The sequence below is a fragment of the Phyllobates terribilis genome, unplaced genomic scaffold (genome assembly GCF_046119375.1).
Source record: "Phyllobates terribilis strain yellow unplaced genomic scaffold, ASM4611937v1 Scaffold_2__4_contigs__length_985480577, whole genome shotgun sequence".
Classification (NCBI taxonomy): domain Eukaryota; kingdom Metazoa; phylum Chordata; class Amphibia; order Anura; family Dendrobatidae; genus Phyllobates; species Phyllobates terribilis.
This window is the reverse complement of record NW_027362762.1, coordinates 448,042,917-448,061,082: the sequence shown is the minus strand read 5'-3', so window position 1 is coordinate 448,061,082 and position 18,166 is coordinate 448,042,917. Positions and strand designations below refer to the sequence as shown.

General features: G+C 35.1%; 1 protein-coding gene across 1 annotated transcript in view; it reads right to left on the bottom strand.

Moving 5' to 3' along the window:
* Positions 1-18,166, bottom strand: part of TBX4 (T-box transcription factor 4) — a 326,480-nt gene that overhangs the window by 304,228 nt on the left and 4,086 nt on the right. Inside the window, exon 2 of the mRNA XM_073670565.1 lies at positions 11,849-12,004. Within this exon, the coding sequence (XP_073526666.1) occupies positions 11,849-12,001 (153 nt within the window). The 5' untranslated portion in view covers positions 12,002-12,004. The remainder of the gene's footprint in view (positions 1-11,848; positions 12,005-18,166) is intronic.

The window sequence follows — 18,166 nt, the reverse complement described above, 5'->3', positions numbered from 1 at the left end:
AAATTTTACATTCAAAAAGTCAAATGTCGCTCCTTCCCTTTCAAACCCTGCCGTGCGCCCAAACAGTGGTTTTCCCTCACATATGGGGTATCAGCGCGCTCATGAGAAATTGCACTACAAATTGTGTATTCCATTTTTTCCTGTTACCCTTGTGAAAATAAAAAAATTGGGTCTAAATTAACATTTTTGTGAAAAAAAGTTAAATGTTCATTGTTTTCTTCCACGTTCCAAAAATTCCCGTGAAACACCTGAAGGGTTAATAAACTTCTTGAATGTGGTTTTGAGCACCTTGAGGGGTGCAGTTTTTAGAATGGTGTCACTTTTGGGTATTTTCTGTCATAAAGGCCCCTCAAAGTCACTTCAAATAAGATGTGGTCCCTAAAAAAATGTTTTTGTAAATTTTGTTGGAAAAATGAGAAATCGCTGGTCAAGTTTTAACCCTTATAGCTTCCTAACAAAAAAAAATTTTGGTTCCAAAATTGTGCTGATGTAAAGTAGACATGTGGGAAATGTTATTTATTAACTATTTTGTGTGACATATCTCTCTGATTTAAGGGCATGAAAATTCAAATTTTGAAAATTGCAACATTTTCAAAATTTTCGCCAAATTTTTGATTTTTTCACAAATAAACGCAAGTGATATCGAAGAAATTTTACCACTATCATGAAGTACAATATGTCACGAAAAAACCATCTCAGAATCAGGGGAATACATTGAAGCGTTTCAGAGTAATTACTTCATAAAATGACTGTGGTCAGAATTTAAAAAATTGGCCCGGTCACGAAGGCAAAAACACGCTCTGGCGCGAAGTGGTTAATGTGGAGCTGAGAACCCTTTTTCAGGTAAAACAGCTTCCTCTTTTCTGGGAAGAAGTTTTACAAGTTTTTTTGTAATGATGTGATTCAACACTGATGTTGGATGAAAGAACCTGGCTTTCAATATCCTTTCTAATTTATTCCAATTATGTGGAAGGGTTGAGGCCAAGGCTCTGTGGTCCCTGTGTGCATTTATTGCTTACATCCTTATCATTGATTATATGTAATACAAACAATTTTGTCCACACCAAACTCACCCAACCATGTATTTTTTGGCATTGGTATATGAAACAGGACACAGCCATACTGGAACAGAAAATGGCTTTCCTCAAACTATTCCCGCAAAGTTGGAAGCATACATTGTCCAAAATGTCTTAGAATGCGGAAGAATTAAGAATTCCCTAATAGAACTAAGGTGTCTAGGCAAACGCCTAAAAAGACACCCCGTAGCATGATCACTCCTCCACCAAATGTTTCAGTTGGCAAAATGCAGTCATAATGCGGATAATGTTCTCCTTGTATTTGCCCAACTCAGACTTGTCCATCACACTTGCATATAGGGAAGGATAATTCACTCCACCCCACAGAACGTATTTCCACTGCTCCAGAGTCTATAAAAAGAACTAAAGAAATGAACTGGAATATAAATTGGCGTGCATGAAGCATGTAAGAGCATGTTCACACATGGCCACTAAACTGAAAAAACCAAAGACCATAATATGCAAATACTCTGCAATAAATAAACAGCAATAGTGTATGAAAATAATATAGGGTACTTAGTTAACATAATTTTGATGAAAATAATGCAAAAGCCATCCCAGCACGTCACAGTGACCCTATTTGGGACAGTCCTTACACTAATATTTATAACCTTACTGTTTGTCAAGTGACATGCATGTAGATAAGGGCTGAGAGACTGAGCCCAGCTAGTAGACCCACAGACAAGGGGAGCAAGATGAATAGACTTCCAGCTCAAGGAACAAGCAGGCCACACCTTTATGTGCACTTGTGCACACTAAACTGAAAAAAATAAAGAAATTAACTGGAATACTAATTGGTGTGCATGCAGTATGTAAAAGCATGTTTACACATGCCACTAAACAGAAAAAAACAAACACAGAAACTGTCCCAAATAGGGTCACCGTGATGAGGTGGGATGGCTTTTGCATTATTTTGATCATAATTATGTTAACTAAGTACCCTATATTATTTTCATGGACTATTGCTGTTTATTTATTTATTGCACGGTATTTGCATATTATGCTCCAGAGTCTAGTTGTGGTGTGCTTTGCATTGAGCTAGAAAATGGTTGACATTGTGCTTGGTGATACATGGCTTTGAATGTAGCTGCTCTGCTGAGAAAACTCATGCATTGAAGCTTTTTGTGCACTGTTTTTGTGCATTTAATATCAGGTTTGGAACTCTGCAGTTATTGAATCAGAAGAGTGTTGGAGACTTTTATGTCATATGCTCCTCAGCACTCTGCCACCCTGCCCTGTAACTTTATGTGGTCTGCCACCTCGTGACTGAGACTCTGTTGTTCAGAAACACTCCACTTGTCAGTGACACCACTTATAGTTGATCATGCAATATTTAGGAGGGAATAAATTTCATCAACTGAGTTAATACAATGGTTGCACCCTAATACAATACCATGCTCAAAATTGCTCAAAATCAGTGATCTCTTTAGAAAGAGCCATCATTTTCATTAAATGTTTATATAGCAGTTGGCTTGGCTAGGGGCTGGATTTTATACACATGTGGCAATTGGACTGAATTCAGTGATTAAGAGATGTGTCCCAATAATTTATCCAATAACTGTATATGAAAAACAAAGGGGACCTGAACTTTTGAGCTGGAAAATTTCTGGCTCTCACTCTCTCCAACGGACTTTCCCCGGAACTCCGAACATTGCAACGGACTTCCGGAAGAGGTCTGTGTTTGGATTTTAGTACCGGGCACTAACTGTTCCGTAAAAACCCAGACCTTTTAAGTTCGGGTTCACTTACCTCTACTCATGACCGTAAGTATGCGATTTGCATACATATGGTCACGTGCCAACTAGACAGACACATCTAGTCAGAATGTGGCCGGAACTGCGCAAAATGCATTCTTTTAGTCACATGACTGCCCTTCAGAGAATCGTGACAGCACTTACTGTGCGCGCTGTGATTCTCAAGTCTGCAGTCACAAAGGTGATTGCAGACTTAAACCTCAAGACTGAATAACGCCTTTAAGTTTTTATTTAGAGTCGCATAAATATATTGTAGAGTACTGTGTATTCAGTAAAGTAATCCCTAAAAAATATTGTAAGCAATTGCTTGAATACCAGTCATATCACTACTGTAAATTTGTTCTAGTGCTGTACAATTTAATCGCCTACAATACAATTTAGTCCATGTAAGCAATTCCAAAGTGTCGACCCAACAGAGTTTTAGTGTAACCTGTATATACTCAAGCAAGATAAGCTTGTCTTTGGGTTCATATGAATATATTCTTTTTCTTTTACAATTAAAAAGTAAATGAATAAAAGTCTCAAAAACATCTACTACATGACCCATATAATAATGACCTCCATTTACCTCAGAACTATCACAGAGATCTTTCGTTCTAAACATTTGGAATAAAAGCATCATCTTCTGGAAAAGTATTTTGGTCCTTATGACCATGTTGGGTATTATAAATATATTTTCTCATAAAACCAAGGATCTCTCTCAATCTCTTTTACACAGAATGCGTCCAAAAATAAAGTTATAAAACAAATAATTTACTATCATTGCCACAGGTGGCTGCATTTAAACTTCTTTTTCCATTTATTCCTATTCCTCTACTTTCCAAAAGGCAAAAAATGTTTTGAAACTATGGCTTTCCTACAAATGAAATGCATTTCATTGTACTGATAGACATCCAATGATGATGTCTTCCATGGAAAAATATACATGTGACCTTCCAAACACACTTACATTTCACTGCTACATACACAGACATATGTTTTCCTTTTACTTGTGGCATGTCTTCTATGTAGTAAATCAATGTATCTAAAGTGTCATGATAGGTTACATAGTCAACAGGAAACCAAGGCAAGATCTTCTTAGCTATTATATTTTTTGCTACTTATATTGTGCCGACACATTTTGCAGAACTGTACAGATTGTCAACATTCACATCAGAACATGTCTCCCACCAGGGCTTGGAATTTTAATTTAGTTTATTAGACACATATTCACATTAGGGCCAATTTTATTGGCAGCCAATTAGACTTTCTGTATGTTTTGTATGTTTTTTTTGGAGTGTAGGACTAAACTGGTGTGCCCAGAAGAAACCCAAGCAACAAGAGCATTTTTTTTTCTTTTTTTTTCCTTTGACACATTCCTCACATCAATTTTAAGATGGCATGTTTTGAACTGCCATGTGGAAGACCTCCTTCCCATAAAACTCTATTGTGTACCATATTACGGCCTGCACAGTTTCATGTAAGGTTCTAGATCACAATTAGAGTTTTAACACAGATGCACTGATAACATCGTTTCTAAGTGATAACTCAGTTTAGAAGATGACATCATATGGAAAAAGCTACAATTTATTTTTCATGTCTCCGTTCAAGTGCATTGGCACTATATTGAAAATTTGTGATAAAGGGATTGCACAGTAAAACAAGTTTTCACCTATCCAAAAGATAGGCGATAACTTGCTGATTAGTGGGTGTCCCACAGCTAGGATCCGCACCAATCGCCAGATTATGTAATTTTTATCCCAGCAGAAAACTTTTATCCCCATTACAAAATGGTGCAGTAAGTCGGCTACCCAACTCCCATTCATTCTTTGTGGTGTAGTGATCGCAGTGCTCCAAAGCCCTTTAAGGAATGATTGGAGAAGCGGCAAGCATCCTCACTGCTGTGCCATTCTAACAGGGATAAAAGTTAACCCTTCTGCCAATCGGTGCAGGTCATAGCAGTCAGAAAACCCACTGATCAACCAGGTATCATTGAACCACCCCTTTAAGGCCTAAACAAAATGCTAAATAAATTTAAATATTTGCTACTGAACAGATCTCCTTTTTAATTCATGTTTATATTTTTTGGATATTATAATTATATTTTTGCATAATTTTCTTTTTAATCTCTTTATTAATGACCTTGTGGATGGGAATGAGAGTAATGTGTCAGACTTTGCTGATGACACAAAACATGTATATGTACAGTCATGGCCAAAAGTGTTGGCACCCTTGAAATTGTTCCAGAAAGTGAAGTATTTCTCTCAGAAAATTATTGCAATTACACATGTTTTGTTATAATAAAGGCAAATTGGACATAATTTCACACAAAGCCCACAAAATGAGCAGGACAAAATTGTTACCACCTTTCCAAAAATGTGGGTAAACAACTTTGTTTCAAGCATGCAATGGTCATTCAAACTCACCTGTGGCAAGCATCAGGTGTGGGCAATATAAAAATCACACCTGAAACCAGATAAAAAGGGGAGCAGTTGACTCAATCTTTGCATTGCTTGTCTGTGTGTGCCACACTAAGCACGGAGAACAGAAAGAGGAGAAGAGAACTGTCTGAGGACTTGACTTTCAAAATTGTTGAAAAATATCAACAATCCCAAGGTTACAAGTCTATCTCCAGAGTTCTTGATATTCTTATGTCCACGGTGCGCAACAGCATCAAGAAGATTAAAACCCATGGCATTGAAGCTAATCTCCCTGGACATGAACGGGAAAGAAAATTTAATAAAAGGTTGCAACACAGAAAAGCCTGGATGGTGGATAAGCAGCCCCAATCAAGTTCCAAAGAAATTCAAGCTGTCCTGCAGGCTCAGGGTGCATGAGTGTCAGCAAGAACTATCTGTCGAGATTTGAATTAAATTAAATGCTATGGTAGGAGACCCTGGAGGACCCCACTGCTGACACAGAAACATAGAAAAGCTAGACTGCAGTTTACCACATTGTACGTGAGGAAGCGAAAATCCTTCTGGGAAAGCATCTTGTGGATAGAGGAGTCCAAGAAAGAGCTATTTGGTAAAGCACATCATTCTACTGTTTGTCAAAAAAAAGAGCCCTACAGGGAAAAGAACACAGTACCTACAGTCAAATATGATGGAGGTTCAAAGATGTTTTGGAATTGTTTTGTTGCCTCTGGCACTGGGTGCCTTGACTCAGTGCAAGGTATCATGAAATCTGAAGATTACCAAAGGATTTTGGGTCGCAATGTAGTGCCCAGTGTCAGAAAGCTGGGTTTGTGGCCTATGTCATGGGTGTTCCAGCAGGACAATGACCTCAAACATACTTCAAGAAGCAACCAAAAATGGATGGAAACAATGCGCTGGAGAGTTCTGAAGTGGCCATCAATGAGTCTGCATCTAAATCCCAGTGAACACTTATGGAGAGATCTTAAAATTGTTGTTGGGAGAAGGCACCCTTCAAATATGAGAGACCTGAAGCAGTTTGCAAAAGAAGAGTGGTCAAAAATTCAAGTTGAGATGTGTAAGAAGTTTGTTGATGGATATATTAAGCAATTGATTGCAGTTATTTATTTCAAAGGATGTGCAACCAAATGTTAAGTTGAGGGTGCCAACAATTTTGTCCATCCCATTTTTGGGGTTTTGTGTGAAATTATGTCCAATTTGCCTTTTTTTCTCAGTTTTTTTTCTTGTATTCCAATACACACAAAGGAAATAAACAAGTATAACAAACCACATGTAGTTTAAATAATTTTGTGGAAGAAATACTTCATTTTCTGGAACTGTTTCAAGGGAGCCAACACTTTCGGCCATGACTGTATAAAGGACGGCACATAACTTATTCCTTCCAAAGACCATACTAAGGACCAGGGGGCACTCATTACGGGTGGAAGAAAGGTGATTCTGGCACCTAAACAGGAAGGGTTCTTTACAGTTAGAGCAGTCAGCCTGTGCAATGTCCTACCACAAGAGGAAGTAATGGCAGACACTATAACAGTCTGCCAACAGCTTAAAAAGGGCTGGATGATTTCCTCAATACACATAACATTGTGGGTTATAGATAATTTACTGACAAAAAATGTATAATTGGAGGAGAAAGGTTGAACATGATGGACCTATATCTTTTTTCAACATATGTGACTATACTGCATCATAATGTAACCATTAATCTGTTGAAAACGAACTTTTCACATTGTACATGGAGTTTGATCTCTGGGCAGCATGGTGTAAAGATGCTGGGCAGAATGATATATAGGTTTGTTGGAAAAAATTCAAGATAACTAACATTTTATTCATTGAAATCCTTGGTGTTTCTATACTCGGGTCTAATGGGAAGTCCTACTACCTCTTACAGGCATCTCTGCATGCACAGTCATACAGGGAAGACTGTCAATCAGTAAATAGTAGGACCGCCCAGTCTGCTCATACTTATACAAAAACTATGATGCATTTCAAATAATAAAATGTAAGTTTTACTAAAACGTCCAAATTTCAAGTAAGTGTTCTATTTGTGCTTTTTATGGACACAACACATGCCCATTATAATCTATGGAGCTGATCTGTGATTTTTTGAGCTGACCATGTATACGGAGAACAATCAAGGAGAAGAGTATGTTTTGATTCAAGACATAGATAAAAATTACCCATACAAGTCTATGGGCCCATGAAAAATCACTGACAGTACACATTTGTGTCCATGTGCAGTCAATGTGCAGTCCATTTTTAACAAGCTTTGTAATTTTTTTTCCATACAATAAAACCACTAATGAAACACTGATGGTAGAAACTGAAACACTGACTAAACACTGATGAAAATAAAATCAGAATGTCTTTTTGTGTATGAGAGAAACACTAAGGTCTGAATGTGGCCTTATTGTAATAGAGAATTAACTGGCTGACAGATCTGGAGCAGTATGAATTAGATGCATTGTTTTGCCTTGATAGCAGGTATCAATGGATAGTCGCATAGGCATACAGACAGTAACATTGTCAGTAGATGCTAGCAAAATAAAATAGATTTGGTGTCAAAACATGAATTCTTAGAACTCAATGCAGTATTGCCTCCAAACATGCAGAAGGGCACTGTTTAGTATAGCAGTATAGTGTAGCCCACAGAACAGACTTTGGACGGTCCGTGCTGTGGGTTATTAGCAAAAATTGCTAATAGAGTTATTTCGAAAAATGATTATACTGCAGAGTCCTGCACTGTTATCACTTTCTTGTGAAATCAGAGGTATGGTTTACCCATTTGAATAACAAAAATATCTTCAGCATATCTGAACTTTGATTTAATCTCTAATTTTTGGAATATTTAGCTACTATCATATATACATTGTATTTTATTATATATTATATAATTAACATCACAGACAAATTAAGAACATTTCACATATGTGTCCTATAATTTTATATATATTTTGTTGAAGCCCCAACTGTAATAGATTCACATTAGTGTACACTACCACAAGTAATAATCAAATTATTAAGAAAGGGAAGAGAGTAAATGAATTTGAATAAAATATAACTTTTCTTAATAATTATTATAAATATTGTGAGTGCTTCTGTAAAATGACATTAATTCCTGAAAAATAGTTTAGGTAAAACTGCTTGAACTTGAGTGTAAGCTCAATAATTACACAGCTAGTACCCTGAACTGTTAGAGGCAATTTTATGCCTGTGGAAAATGACAGCGCTCTCAAGAATTAGACCACTAGAATTATGAGCCTGTGCTATCCTTTAATTATTCTGTCCCTACATTGGTCAAAGCAAATCTATCCCGACACGCGTTTCGCCAATATAGTTTGCTTCTTCTAGGGGACATTACATTAGTGCAATTCTCATAATTTCAGCCAAATATTAAAATGAAAGGGAAATTGGTGGCATTTCCCACAGGCATAAAATTGCCTCTAGTAGGTCAGGGTCATAGCTGTATAATTATTGAGCTCACAGTCGAGCTCAAGCAACTTTACCTGAATTAATTTAGGAATTTAGGAATTAATAACATTTCAACGAAACACTCATAATATTTGTAATAATAATTAATACTGTAAATATTATATTTTATTCACATTCAAATACTCTATTTGCATTCCCTAATAATTTGAACATGTGTATCCCATCTATGTTTTTCATGGCTAGAATTTCCCATTGTAATCTATGGTGATGTTCACATGTCTGTCTTTTTTTTGCAGGCGGTGTCCACAAAAATTCACGGAGACATTTCTAATTTTGATCCGCGTTACAGATGAAAATTACCCATACAAGTCTATTAAAACTATGAAAATCACGAGTATCACATGAATTCCATTTGTGTGCTTTCCTTTTTTAACATTGTAATGGGTAGAAGAAGCTTTACAATTTTTCTTTTTTTTGGGGGGCATAGGAACTGATGATAAAAATAGACACCTTTTACAAACACTGATGAAAATGTAATCCAGCAAACTGATGATAATCAGTCCATTCTTTAAATATATAAAAAAAAATGGACATCTGAACAAGACCTCATTATGTAAAAATGGCAAACTATGAGAGCATGTATCCTTAGAATGAAGACCATCAGTTTGGTTATGGAACACAGCTGGATGCCATAGTCACTACACTCGAGAGAAGTAATACCAAAGTGTGAAATATTGAAATTACTTTTATGGGTCTCTTATGTTAATTCTATAGTTTTCTCTCTAAAGAATATATTTCCCTTGCGTCCAGTTTTGACTGTGTGCTGTGTGATCCCTCAAAACCAAACTCTTAACACATATAAAGTTCACAGACTTCTAACAATTTTTCATTTTTGGTCCTACCTCAACAAATAAGCTACTGTATATTCTCTACCACTTAGTGTTATCTGAGCAAGCAAACAGTCTATAGTATCCACCAAGGTGAGAGAAAAAGAGTTGGGGAAAGCAGCTCCTATTTCAAGGTCAACACATCTATTAATCCTCAATTGCAAATAAAATCAGAGAAACAATGTTCAAGAGGATCTGTCACCATAGTTAACACTGCAAACTGAAACTGTTATTTGATAGATCTTTTGGACCTGATGAGGCTGATGTACATACTTTGAAAATTCAATTCAGATTGACTGCGAGATCCTAAAATAAAAATGAGCATGTTATGAGACCATCAAGAGGTAAACTGAAAATGCTCATATTACTGTTACGTGGGGAAAATATCAAAAAAGATTGTTCAGACATTCTGACATATAATTTAAAATAAGCACACAAACCCCATCAGGACTAAGATATCTATTTAATGATGTATACATGTGCTATGATATCTAGCATCACACTCGGTTTCAGTCTCCTGATGGCACAGGATATACAGTTTATTGCATACCATTTCAGTTTCTAAAGAAAGTATGCTGCCATTAGAGATACAAAGACTATGGAGCTGATTCATTAAGACTGGCATTCTACATACCAGTCTTAATAAAAGGGCATGGTGGGCTTAGATGCCCCAAATTCATTAGCAGGCGCATGTCACTTAATCAATTCTGCGCATCTTCTCAGTGGCATGCGCCTTGCCAGAAATGGTACTCAAGTCTGGAACTGGAGCAAAATTTTTGGAGTAAGTCGTGCCACTAAAGTGGCAAATTCGCCAGCCCTGTCCAGGTCATGCTTCGCCCACTTTGGCAGGAATGGTCAAGACTGGTGTGAGAACGCCAAAAGTTGCAAAATTGTTGCACAACCTTGCATTGCACAAAAATTTAATGACTTTTAAAAGTGTTATATGCCAGAGAACCAGTATGAACACTTTGATTAATCATCTGCTTTTGGCATTTAAATAGTGGTCACTAATGTTTTATACAGCAGATTACCTTCAACAAATATACAATGGGCTAATAATTGTAAAGACAAATAGAAAACGAGCTCAAGCAGGGTAATAAAATCAAAAGTTCTCAAGATGAGTATTTTGTGTGTTTTTGATGTTGCAGATTGACTGCAGCATTTGTGTAACTATTAGCTAAATTAGGTTACTTGCGTTTTTTCCTTGCGGTTTTTAGTGCGTTTTTTACATGTGTTATCACATTTTTTCTGCTGTGGTTCTTGTCTATTTTTTTATATTACCTGTTTTAGATAAAACAGCTTTGTTTGGGCTAGTTTCTGTTATTTAGTTTTGTTAAAAATGTATTGATAAAGTCACGTGTAGAGTGCATGCATTTTTAGAGTGTTTCCGCTACTGAACTGCACAAAAAAAAGTACATGAAGTTTTTAATTGCAGATTTTCCTCATCTCATTCAAGTCTAATCCTCAAATAAAATACATATTTTCATCAAGAAAAAAATGACTTGTTGTGGATTTAAAAAATACAGGTCAGTTTACCTAGCGTGAAAAAAAGCATAGTGGGCATGAGATTTCTATAAATCCAATACACTTTGTTGAAACTATAGGACGCTGCGTGTTTTGTGCAGCGAAGATACGCAGAGTCAAAAAACTTATCATGAGAACTTAGCCTTAAGGTAAATGTGAAGTGGCTTGGTTTACCCATAATTAAAGAACAAAATTGTATAACCTACAAGGAGACCTCACTTCAGAGTGCAGAAGGATTGTCTGCAGGGTAACCACATGAAGTTGCAAAATGAAAATACTGGAGCAGACAGTTTTGAATATTATTACTACCATATCATTCTTCGTATTTCTATTATTTCAATAAGTCTAACAATTCTGTTGAAGCGATTAATGTTGACCCATTGGTCGACTTGGAGGTATGAGGATGGGTAGAGGTTAACCCAACAGGAAATTGTACCCAGAATATTTGTTAATATTATCATTTATCAGTATGTATTACAGAAAACTATTCCAAAAGTATCAATGATATCCAAACAGGAATTACATTTTTAGCCATATAACGCTGAAAATGACCAATTAGGTAACACTGTTGTTTGTTAATATGGATATATTTTGCTTGTAATTTTTTTTTGTCTTGTATATGATATTGCTAGCCTAAGCAAATTGTCCTTTCTTTGTGACCTTGCACACTGCATACCATGACCAATTGTTAGGTTTGTCTGTATTTCACCTAATGGAGAACAATTTACATCCCAGGATAGGGTTGAATAACTTTTGGATTTTACCTGCTCTGGATCCTGGCTCTGCGGGCTGTTTAGTGAGTTGCTTAGCCCCGCTACTCCCATTGCTGGTGATCCTGCTGCAGCCTCTACATGTCCAGCTGTTTGGGCTGTTGTAAAGCCGTCTTCACCCTCAGGCAAGCTTTTCTCCTGGAGCATTTCCTTTAGAAATAGAGAAAATTTGTGTTATTCAATACCTTACACCGTGCAAGATGAAAGCAGAGGTGTAAAAAAAAAAAAGGTTAAAACTGAACACATTCCCAATAGGTTTGTACCCTTAAATGGAAAAGGCCAATATGAACTTGAACAAAACAGTTATAGTCAACTAAAAAGGGTCAGTGGGCTACAGGCACTGCCTTCAACACCCTCAAGAGCCATATAAGTAATTTTATGAGTGAAGCAAAACCAAACCGCTATTAAGACAGTGTAATAAAAGATTAGTCAGGCAAATACCTAAGCTGATCAATACAAAGATTTGCTGTTTTTTATCGAATCTCTTAAATTAAGTATACATTTAATATTTTGGGAAAGTTTTGGGGATCAACATTTAAAAGCGGTCATTGAAGCATAAATTGTAATACCCATGAGTTCATTATTTCCATAAAATAGTATTCCCACACAAAGGGTACATAAGAAAGATAGAAACTTCCTTCACCTAAGTTCATGTCAAATATTAATTTCACCAATTCAAGAGCACAATGCAAAGGTTCAATCCATACACTTGCTAGTCTTCCACCTGAGCACTACTCCTGTAAAAGTAGAGACCCAAAAACACCAATGGGGATCATAACAAGGTACTTCTGTAGCTCAGTGAACTATTAGCTTGGAGGACAGGGGACCTACGCTGCAATGTAAAGAGCTTAGGAAACGTTAACACTGCACCATGAGCAGCTGCGGTATGATATTACTCTATAACACTTTATCTATGGAAATGGAAATGCTGTGTGCCCTTAAAAAGCAAAAAATGGAATAAATAAATAAATGCCTATAATTGACTATGACATTGATTATATCTCATAAGTATATGGAAATAACCATTGTGTCCCTAAGTTTAGCATATTCTACTGCCCTAGATTATTGAAATTACAGGAAAATAAGGTGACAGATAAGTTGCCATATTATTTTTTTATACACTTTAAATCTGTTGTCTTCTATAATCTACTAGTAAATAGCAATGTAATGTGAATGCATTGGGGTATTACTGACAACTGGTAGTGTTCATGCTATTCTATGACTTATACCAAGTTGCTATAGATAAATGCATTGAAAATTTACTCTAATGGAAAAATAATCTTTCACACATTTAGATGTAACATTGGAAAAAATATGCAAAATCATGCTTTTTTTTTCCCGTGGAGCACTGGAGGAAGAATTTGACATTCATTCAGAACATCAACACTTGCTATCAAGTAAGGGCATACATGAAAGTAGAGAATGGCAAGTTGAAAAAGGTTTATATAATGATAGAAGAAAAAGATGGATGAATAAAGGTTTACGTAATGATAGAAGTGTCAGGAGTAAATGAATGAAGCCCTCCTCATCCCTGGTTCATCCTTCCCCGCCCCTGTCATCAGGACCTCTCCTGGGGAAGAGGAGTGTGGAGGAAGAACCACAAGTGCGGAGATTGCCCAGAGATACAGACAAGACTGCAGCTGAGAGAAGGAAATATTCATTTGGAAGAAGTTGGTTCTGACTTCTATCTTATACTATAGTTCACAAATGTGTAAATTAGTTCAGTAGATTTACACTTTTTTCCATTTGGAAATAGAAAAAAATCTGTTACCTAATAACAGATAATGATTGTAACAAAGAGGAGTGCAAGTTGAATAATATGGCTATATCAGTAACTATGATATATAGCACACTTTAAAAAAGAAAGAAGAAACAGAAACAGCCAACGCTTATACGGTGCGCTTGCAATCCATTAAGAGTAAATTAGAATTAGAATTATTTCTTAAAAGTGTTCAACCTCTTTAAATCATTATTCATATCATATCAAGAACCTATCTATGCTAATAAATAGTACATGTAGGGTATATGTATTATATACAGCCTGAAGGTATTCTTATAATTCCAAGACTAAATTATTTTTAATATGTGTAATTAGCATATGGAAGCAGAAAAAAAAACAATTATCTAAAACCAAGATATACAGTATATATATATATATATATACACACATAGTATATTTATATATAATAGATATACATATATATATATTCTACTTGGCTTAAAGTGTATACTATATATATACAGCATACTGTATTCATATTTATATTATACACTATAAGCCAGAGTTAAAAAAAAAAGTTCTCCCAATGCTCCCATTTTTATCAAACATACCAATTACATAGTTAATTAAGTCAATGTTTCTCCCTCTGCTGGGATGAGGGAAAATCGTTTATTCTGTCCTACTATGCATTGAATAATAATTCATACGGTCAATTTAAGTAATACGGGGTGAATTAGATTACATCTGGACAGAAATGGAATTTTTATAAATTAAGGGTTAAAACTGATCTCTTCATATTGTAGATCAAAGCAGCAAACAAGTTCATGTCAATGGCAGATGCACTTTAACTTCTTGAAGTTAAGAGCCTTATTAAAAGTTACGTTTACACAAGTAAATGAGATGAATCTTTAATCTTTATTTTATTTACATATTTTGGAGAAGTACTCGAGCCAATGGCCTATAGTGTTAGAAAACAGGGATTGTGTGTCCTGCCAGTCTAACATGCAAGGGGTATTACCATGCTCAACATGTGGAGTATTTCTTCTTTTATGAGACAGCTCCAGATTTTTTCCCTACAACATTTTCCTAGCTGGATTTTTGTCAAGACGGCCATAATTTAATTTTCTTGTAATGAAAGAAAACTGGTTAGGGGTCTTTTTTTTCAAAGCATTTTACACTTTGTCTGGCACTTCAATGTATAAAGAATGTATCCTTTGAAACTAATTGAAATGTGTTTTAGAAAATAATTGTTACAGTGAATTAGAAAAATATAATAAAAAAAATAAGTATGAATTACAGGATGAGCTGGGATGATAACAGTGATGGTGTTGATAATGATGCTAGCAAAAATATTTTAGGGTGCCAAAACTTGTGAACATGTTGCATTGTTGGGGTGTATGTGAGCTGCAGAAAAGGACTTTACCCTTATTGTGAACATTATTGACCATTTTCTTCAAGAGTTTATCAAGTATTCATTTAGCTAAAGTCTAGAATGGCGCTCAATATAAATGTATTACACAGTTTCCCAATTCTGAACCCAATAATTTTGACTACAAAATTGCACTATGAAGAAATTACAGTCAGTATATTTACATCTGTGAATTTCTTCAAACTGCTCATGCTGTTTAGAAATTGTTTTATATAAAGTGTAGCTCTATGCATGTGTGTGTATGTGTGTATGTATATGTGTCTGTGTGTGTATGCATATGTGTCTGTGTGTATGTATATGTGTCTCTATGTGTGTATGTATATGTGTGTGTTTTGTGTTTCTTGATACTTACATAATTTTTTTTATTTTACTCAGTCTTTATGGAAGGGCTAACTTTTTTTATTTATCATGTGATCATAACAACTTTATGACCAGTGTGTGTATACATGCATGTGTTTGTGTGTGATGTGTATATTGGTATATAGAGAAGTGTGTGTGTAAATTCTTACTTGTCCTGTTTTTTACTTTAATATAGTGCCTGTGTGTTAATAATGTACAGCATAAATCTTAAATATAGTATAATTTTAGAAATATATCTCTGTCATGATAAATATATATATGTATGGGTGGGTGCCCGTCATCCAGGTAAATACCAAACCTTCTTACATATGAAAAAAATAGTAGACACAGCACTCCAAATGGAGTGCAGTTTCTACTATTTTTTTCGCATATATATATGTAGACATATATACAGCTCTGGCAAAAATTAAGAGACCACTAAACAGTTTTCTATTGGAAAGCATGGAAAGACTGGTGGAAAGCATGCCAAGACGCATGAAAGCTGTGATTAAAGATTATGGTTATTCCATCAAATATTGATTTCTGAACTGTTCCTAAGTTAAAACATGAGTAATTTGAGGTCTGAAAGCACTGTTTCTATTTTAGTATTTTGACGTTTTATCATTTGTTGCAAATAAATACAAAATTTTGAGCTTTGAATTTTGGAGACATGTTGTCAGTAGTTTATAGACTAAAATAACAATATACATTTTACTCAAAAATATACCTATAAAGAGAAAAATCTGAGAAACTGAAAATTTTGCAGTGGTCTCTTAATTTTTGCCAGAGCTGTATGTGTGTGTATGTGTATAAGTCAGAGGATACAATTAATAGAATATTGATAAGACTATATGCATGCAAGTGTTAGGTAAAAGGGATCTCTACCAAGATTGGACAGAGACTAGGGAACACAATAAAGATCAGGCATTGCAGCAGCATTGTTCAATCTGATGCTCATCAGCCTTGACTTTTGCTATGGTTCAAGTTTTCCATCTTAGAATTGTCTTTAAAGCTCTACTTAAGGGAGGAAACAATAGGAAATGGTCCATTTAGATTTCTAACATGTGGCTTTATAGATACCTTAGCTTGGAAATATTCTTAATTTAGGCCTGGCAGCTGCATAGTTCAGTCAGCCTAGCGGATTCTTCACATAATCCATATAATTGGAGCAACATGGGACTTGTACCTCAATGTAATGGTTTCCTGGGTGAACTGTCTGTTTCAGCAGGAAAAAGTCTATTTCACATCGCAGTAACAGCCATTTAATGATAGAGGAAACAGCACCCTGCCACCATTTTAAGCACACAGAAGCTTACTAAGAGACCCCTACTCTTAAATAGTTTTCAAATTTCAAGAGGAAATTGGATATTTTATGAAACCCTAAAATATTTTGGTAGTCCTGTTTTCATTTTAACCTTTATAGAATATAGATTCTCTTAGCAATTCAATATTCTTTCTAACCCTAAATGAAATATATTATTTTAAAGATAACATACATTGAGAAAGTAAACTTAATTCTTTAGAATACTTGTAAGTTCAACATTTAGTTTGTGTAATAGTGTTAGTACTTAATTATGTTTGTGTGTTTTGGAGGCTGGATTTTTTTTTAGACTTTTTTAGATTTTTCATTTGCTATTTCACATCTGAACAACTTCTGTAAATGATATATTTAATTTTAGGTTCATATTTGCACCTTATGTGATTTAACATTCATATCAGTATCTTCTACTTGTCCATAGCATAGTAGAAGAAAATGTATATATGATTGTAGGTCTTTTTGTAGTGATTTTGTTTTTTTTTTATAAAATCACTGTAATTTAGTGATCATTTACCATTTTTATAAATGGTAAAATATAATGGTAAAAATATATTGTCATTCACACTACAATGCAGTTTAGTGTCAAAATTGTATTTTTCGAGATCGGAGGCGGAGTTTATGGTGCTTGCAAAATTTAGCTGCAATTCAATAAAAACTATTAATATGGCTGGTTACTAAATTTTCAGCTGTTATTTTATCTTACCCTGTTCTTATGCAGTCCAAGCATGTATGTTGCATATGAACATTAGCTAAATAATTGTAGACTTCAACAGTAAATAGCAAATAGTTTTTTCATGGTACCTTTCGCAGAGCACAGGTGTGTCAATCAAAATGAGTGATCCACCTTCACAGTCATTTGCTGAAGCAGCAATATCAACACGGCCTGTTATGGGCCCACAAGGACTGGAGGAAATGGCCCTCTAATGGTAGCCAAGAAACTTTGAGAAAACAAATTTGACTTTTATTTGAGAGAGGTTATTCACAATTGCTGCTATTTACCATTACACCACATAAAATTGTAGCTTAATGCCCTGGACAATATTACCATTGGGTCATTATTATTCTATTTAAGATCCTGAGTAGCTAACCTAGATGCCTACTTGTACACCCTAAAGTTAACATTCATAAGGGGTAATACGTCAATATAGCAACTTTACCCCCAAAAATATTTTAACGACTTTGTGCCTCTTCTAATCATTTCGAGAGAGTTAGAGAAAGGGATGGATCTTTGAATATTTTAAAACATTCTTTCTTTTATCTCGCAGCAAGCAGTGAAATAAAAGTTTTCATTTTAAGCATTTTATTGATACCATTAACTACACTATTGAGGATATCCGTATTTAAAGAAATATCAAAATATTAATAATGCAGCATTCTGAGGAGCTTTTACTTAGTTAAGTATCCATGTGGTATAGAAAGGTGTCATAATTATAGATGTTAGGGTTATTGCTGGGGGTGATTTCTATATTTTATTTTTGGTTCTAGTGTAGAAATTTGAACAATTCT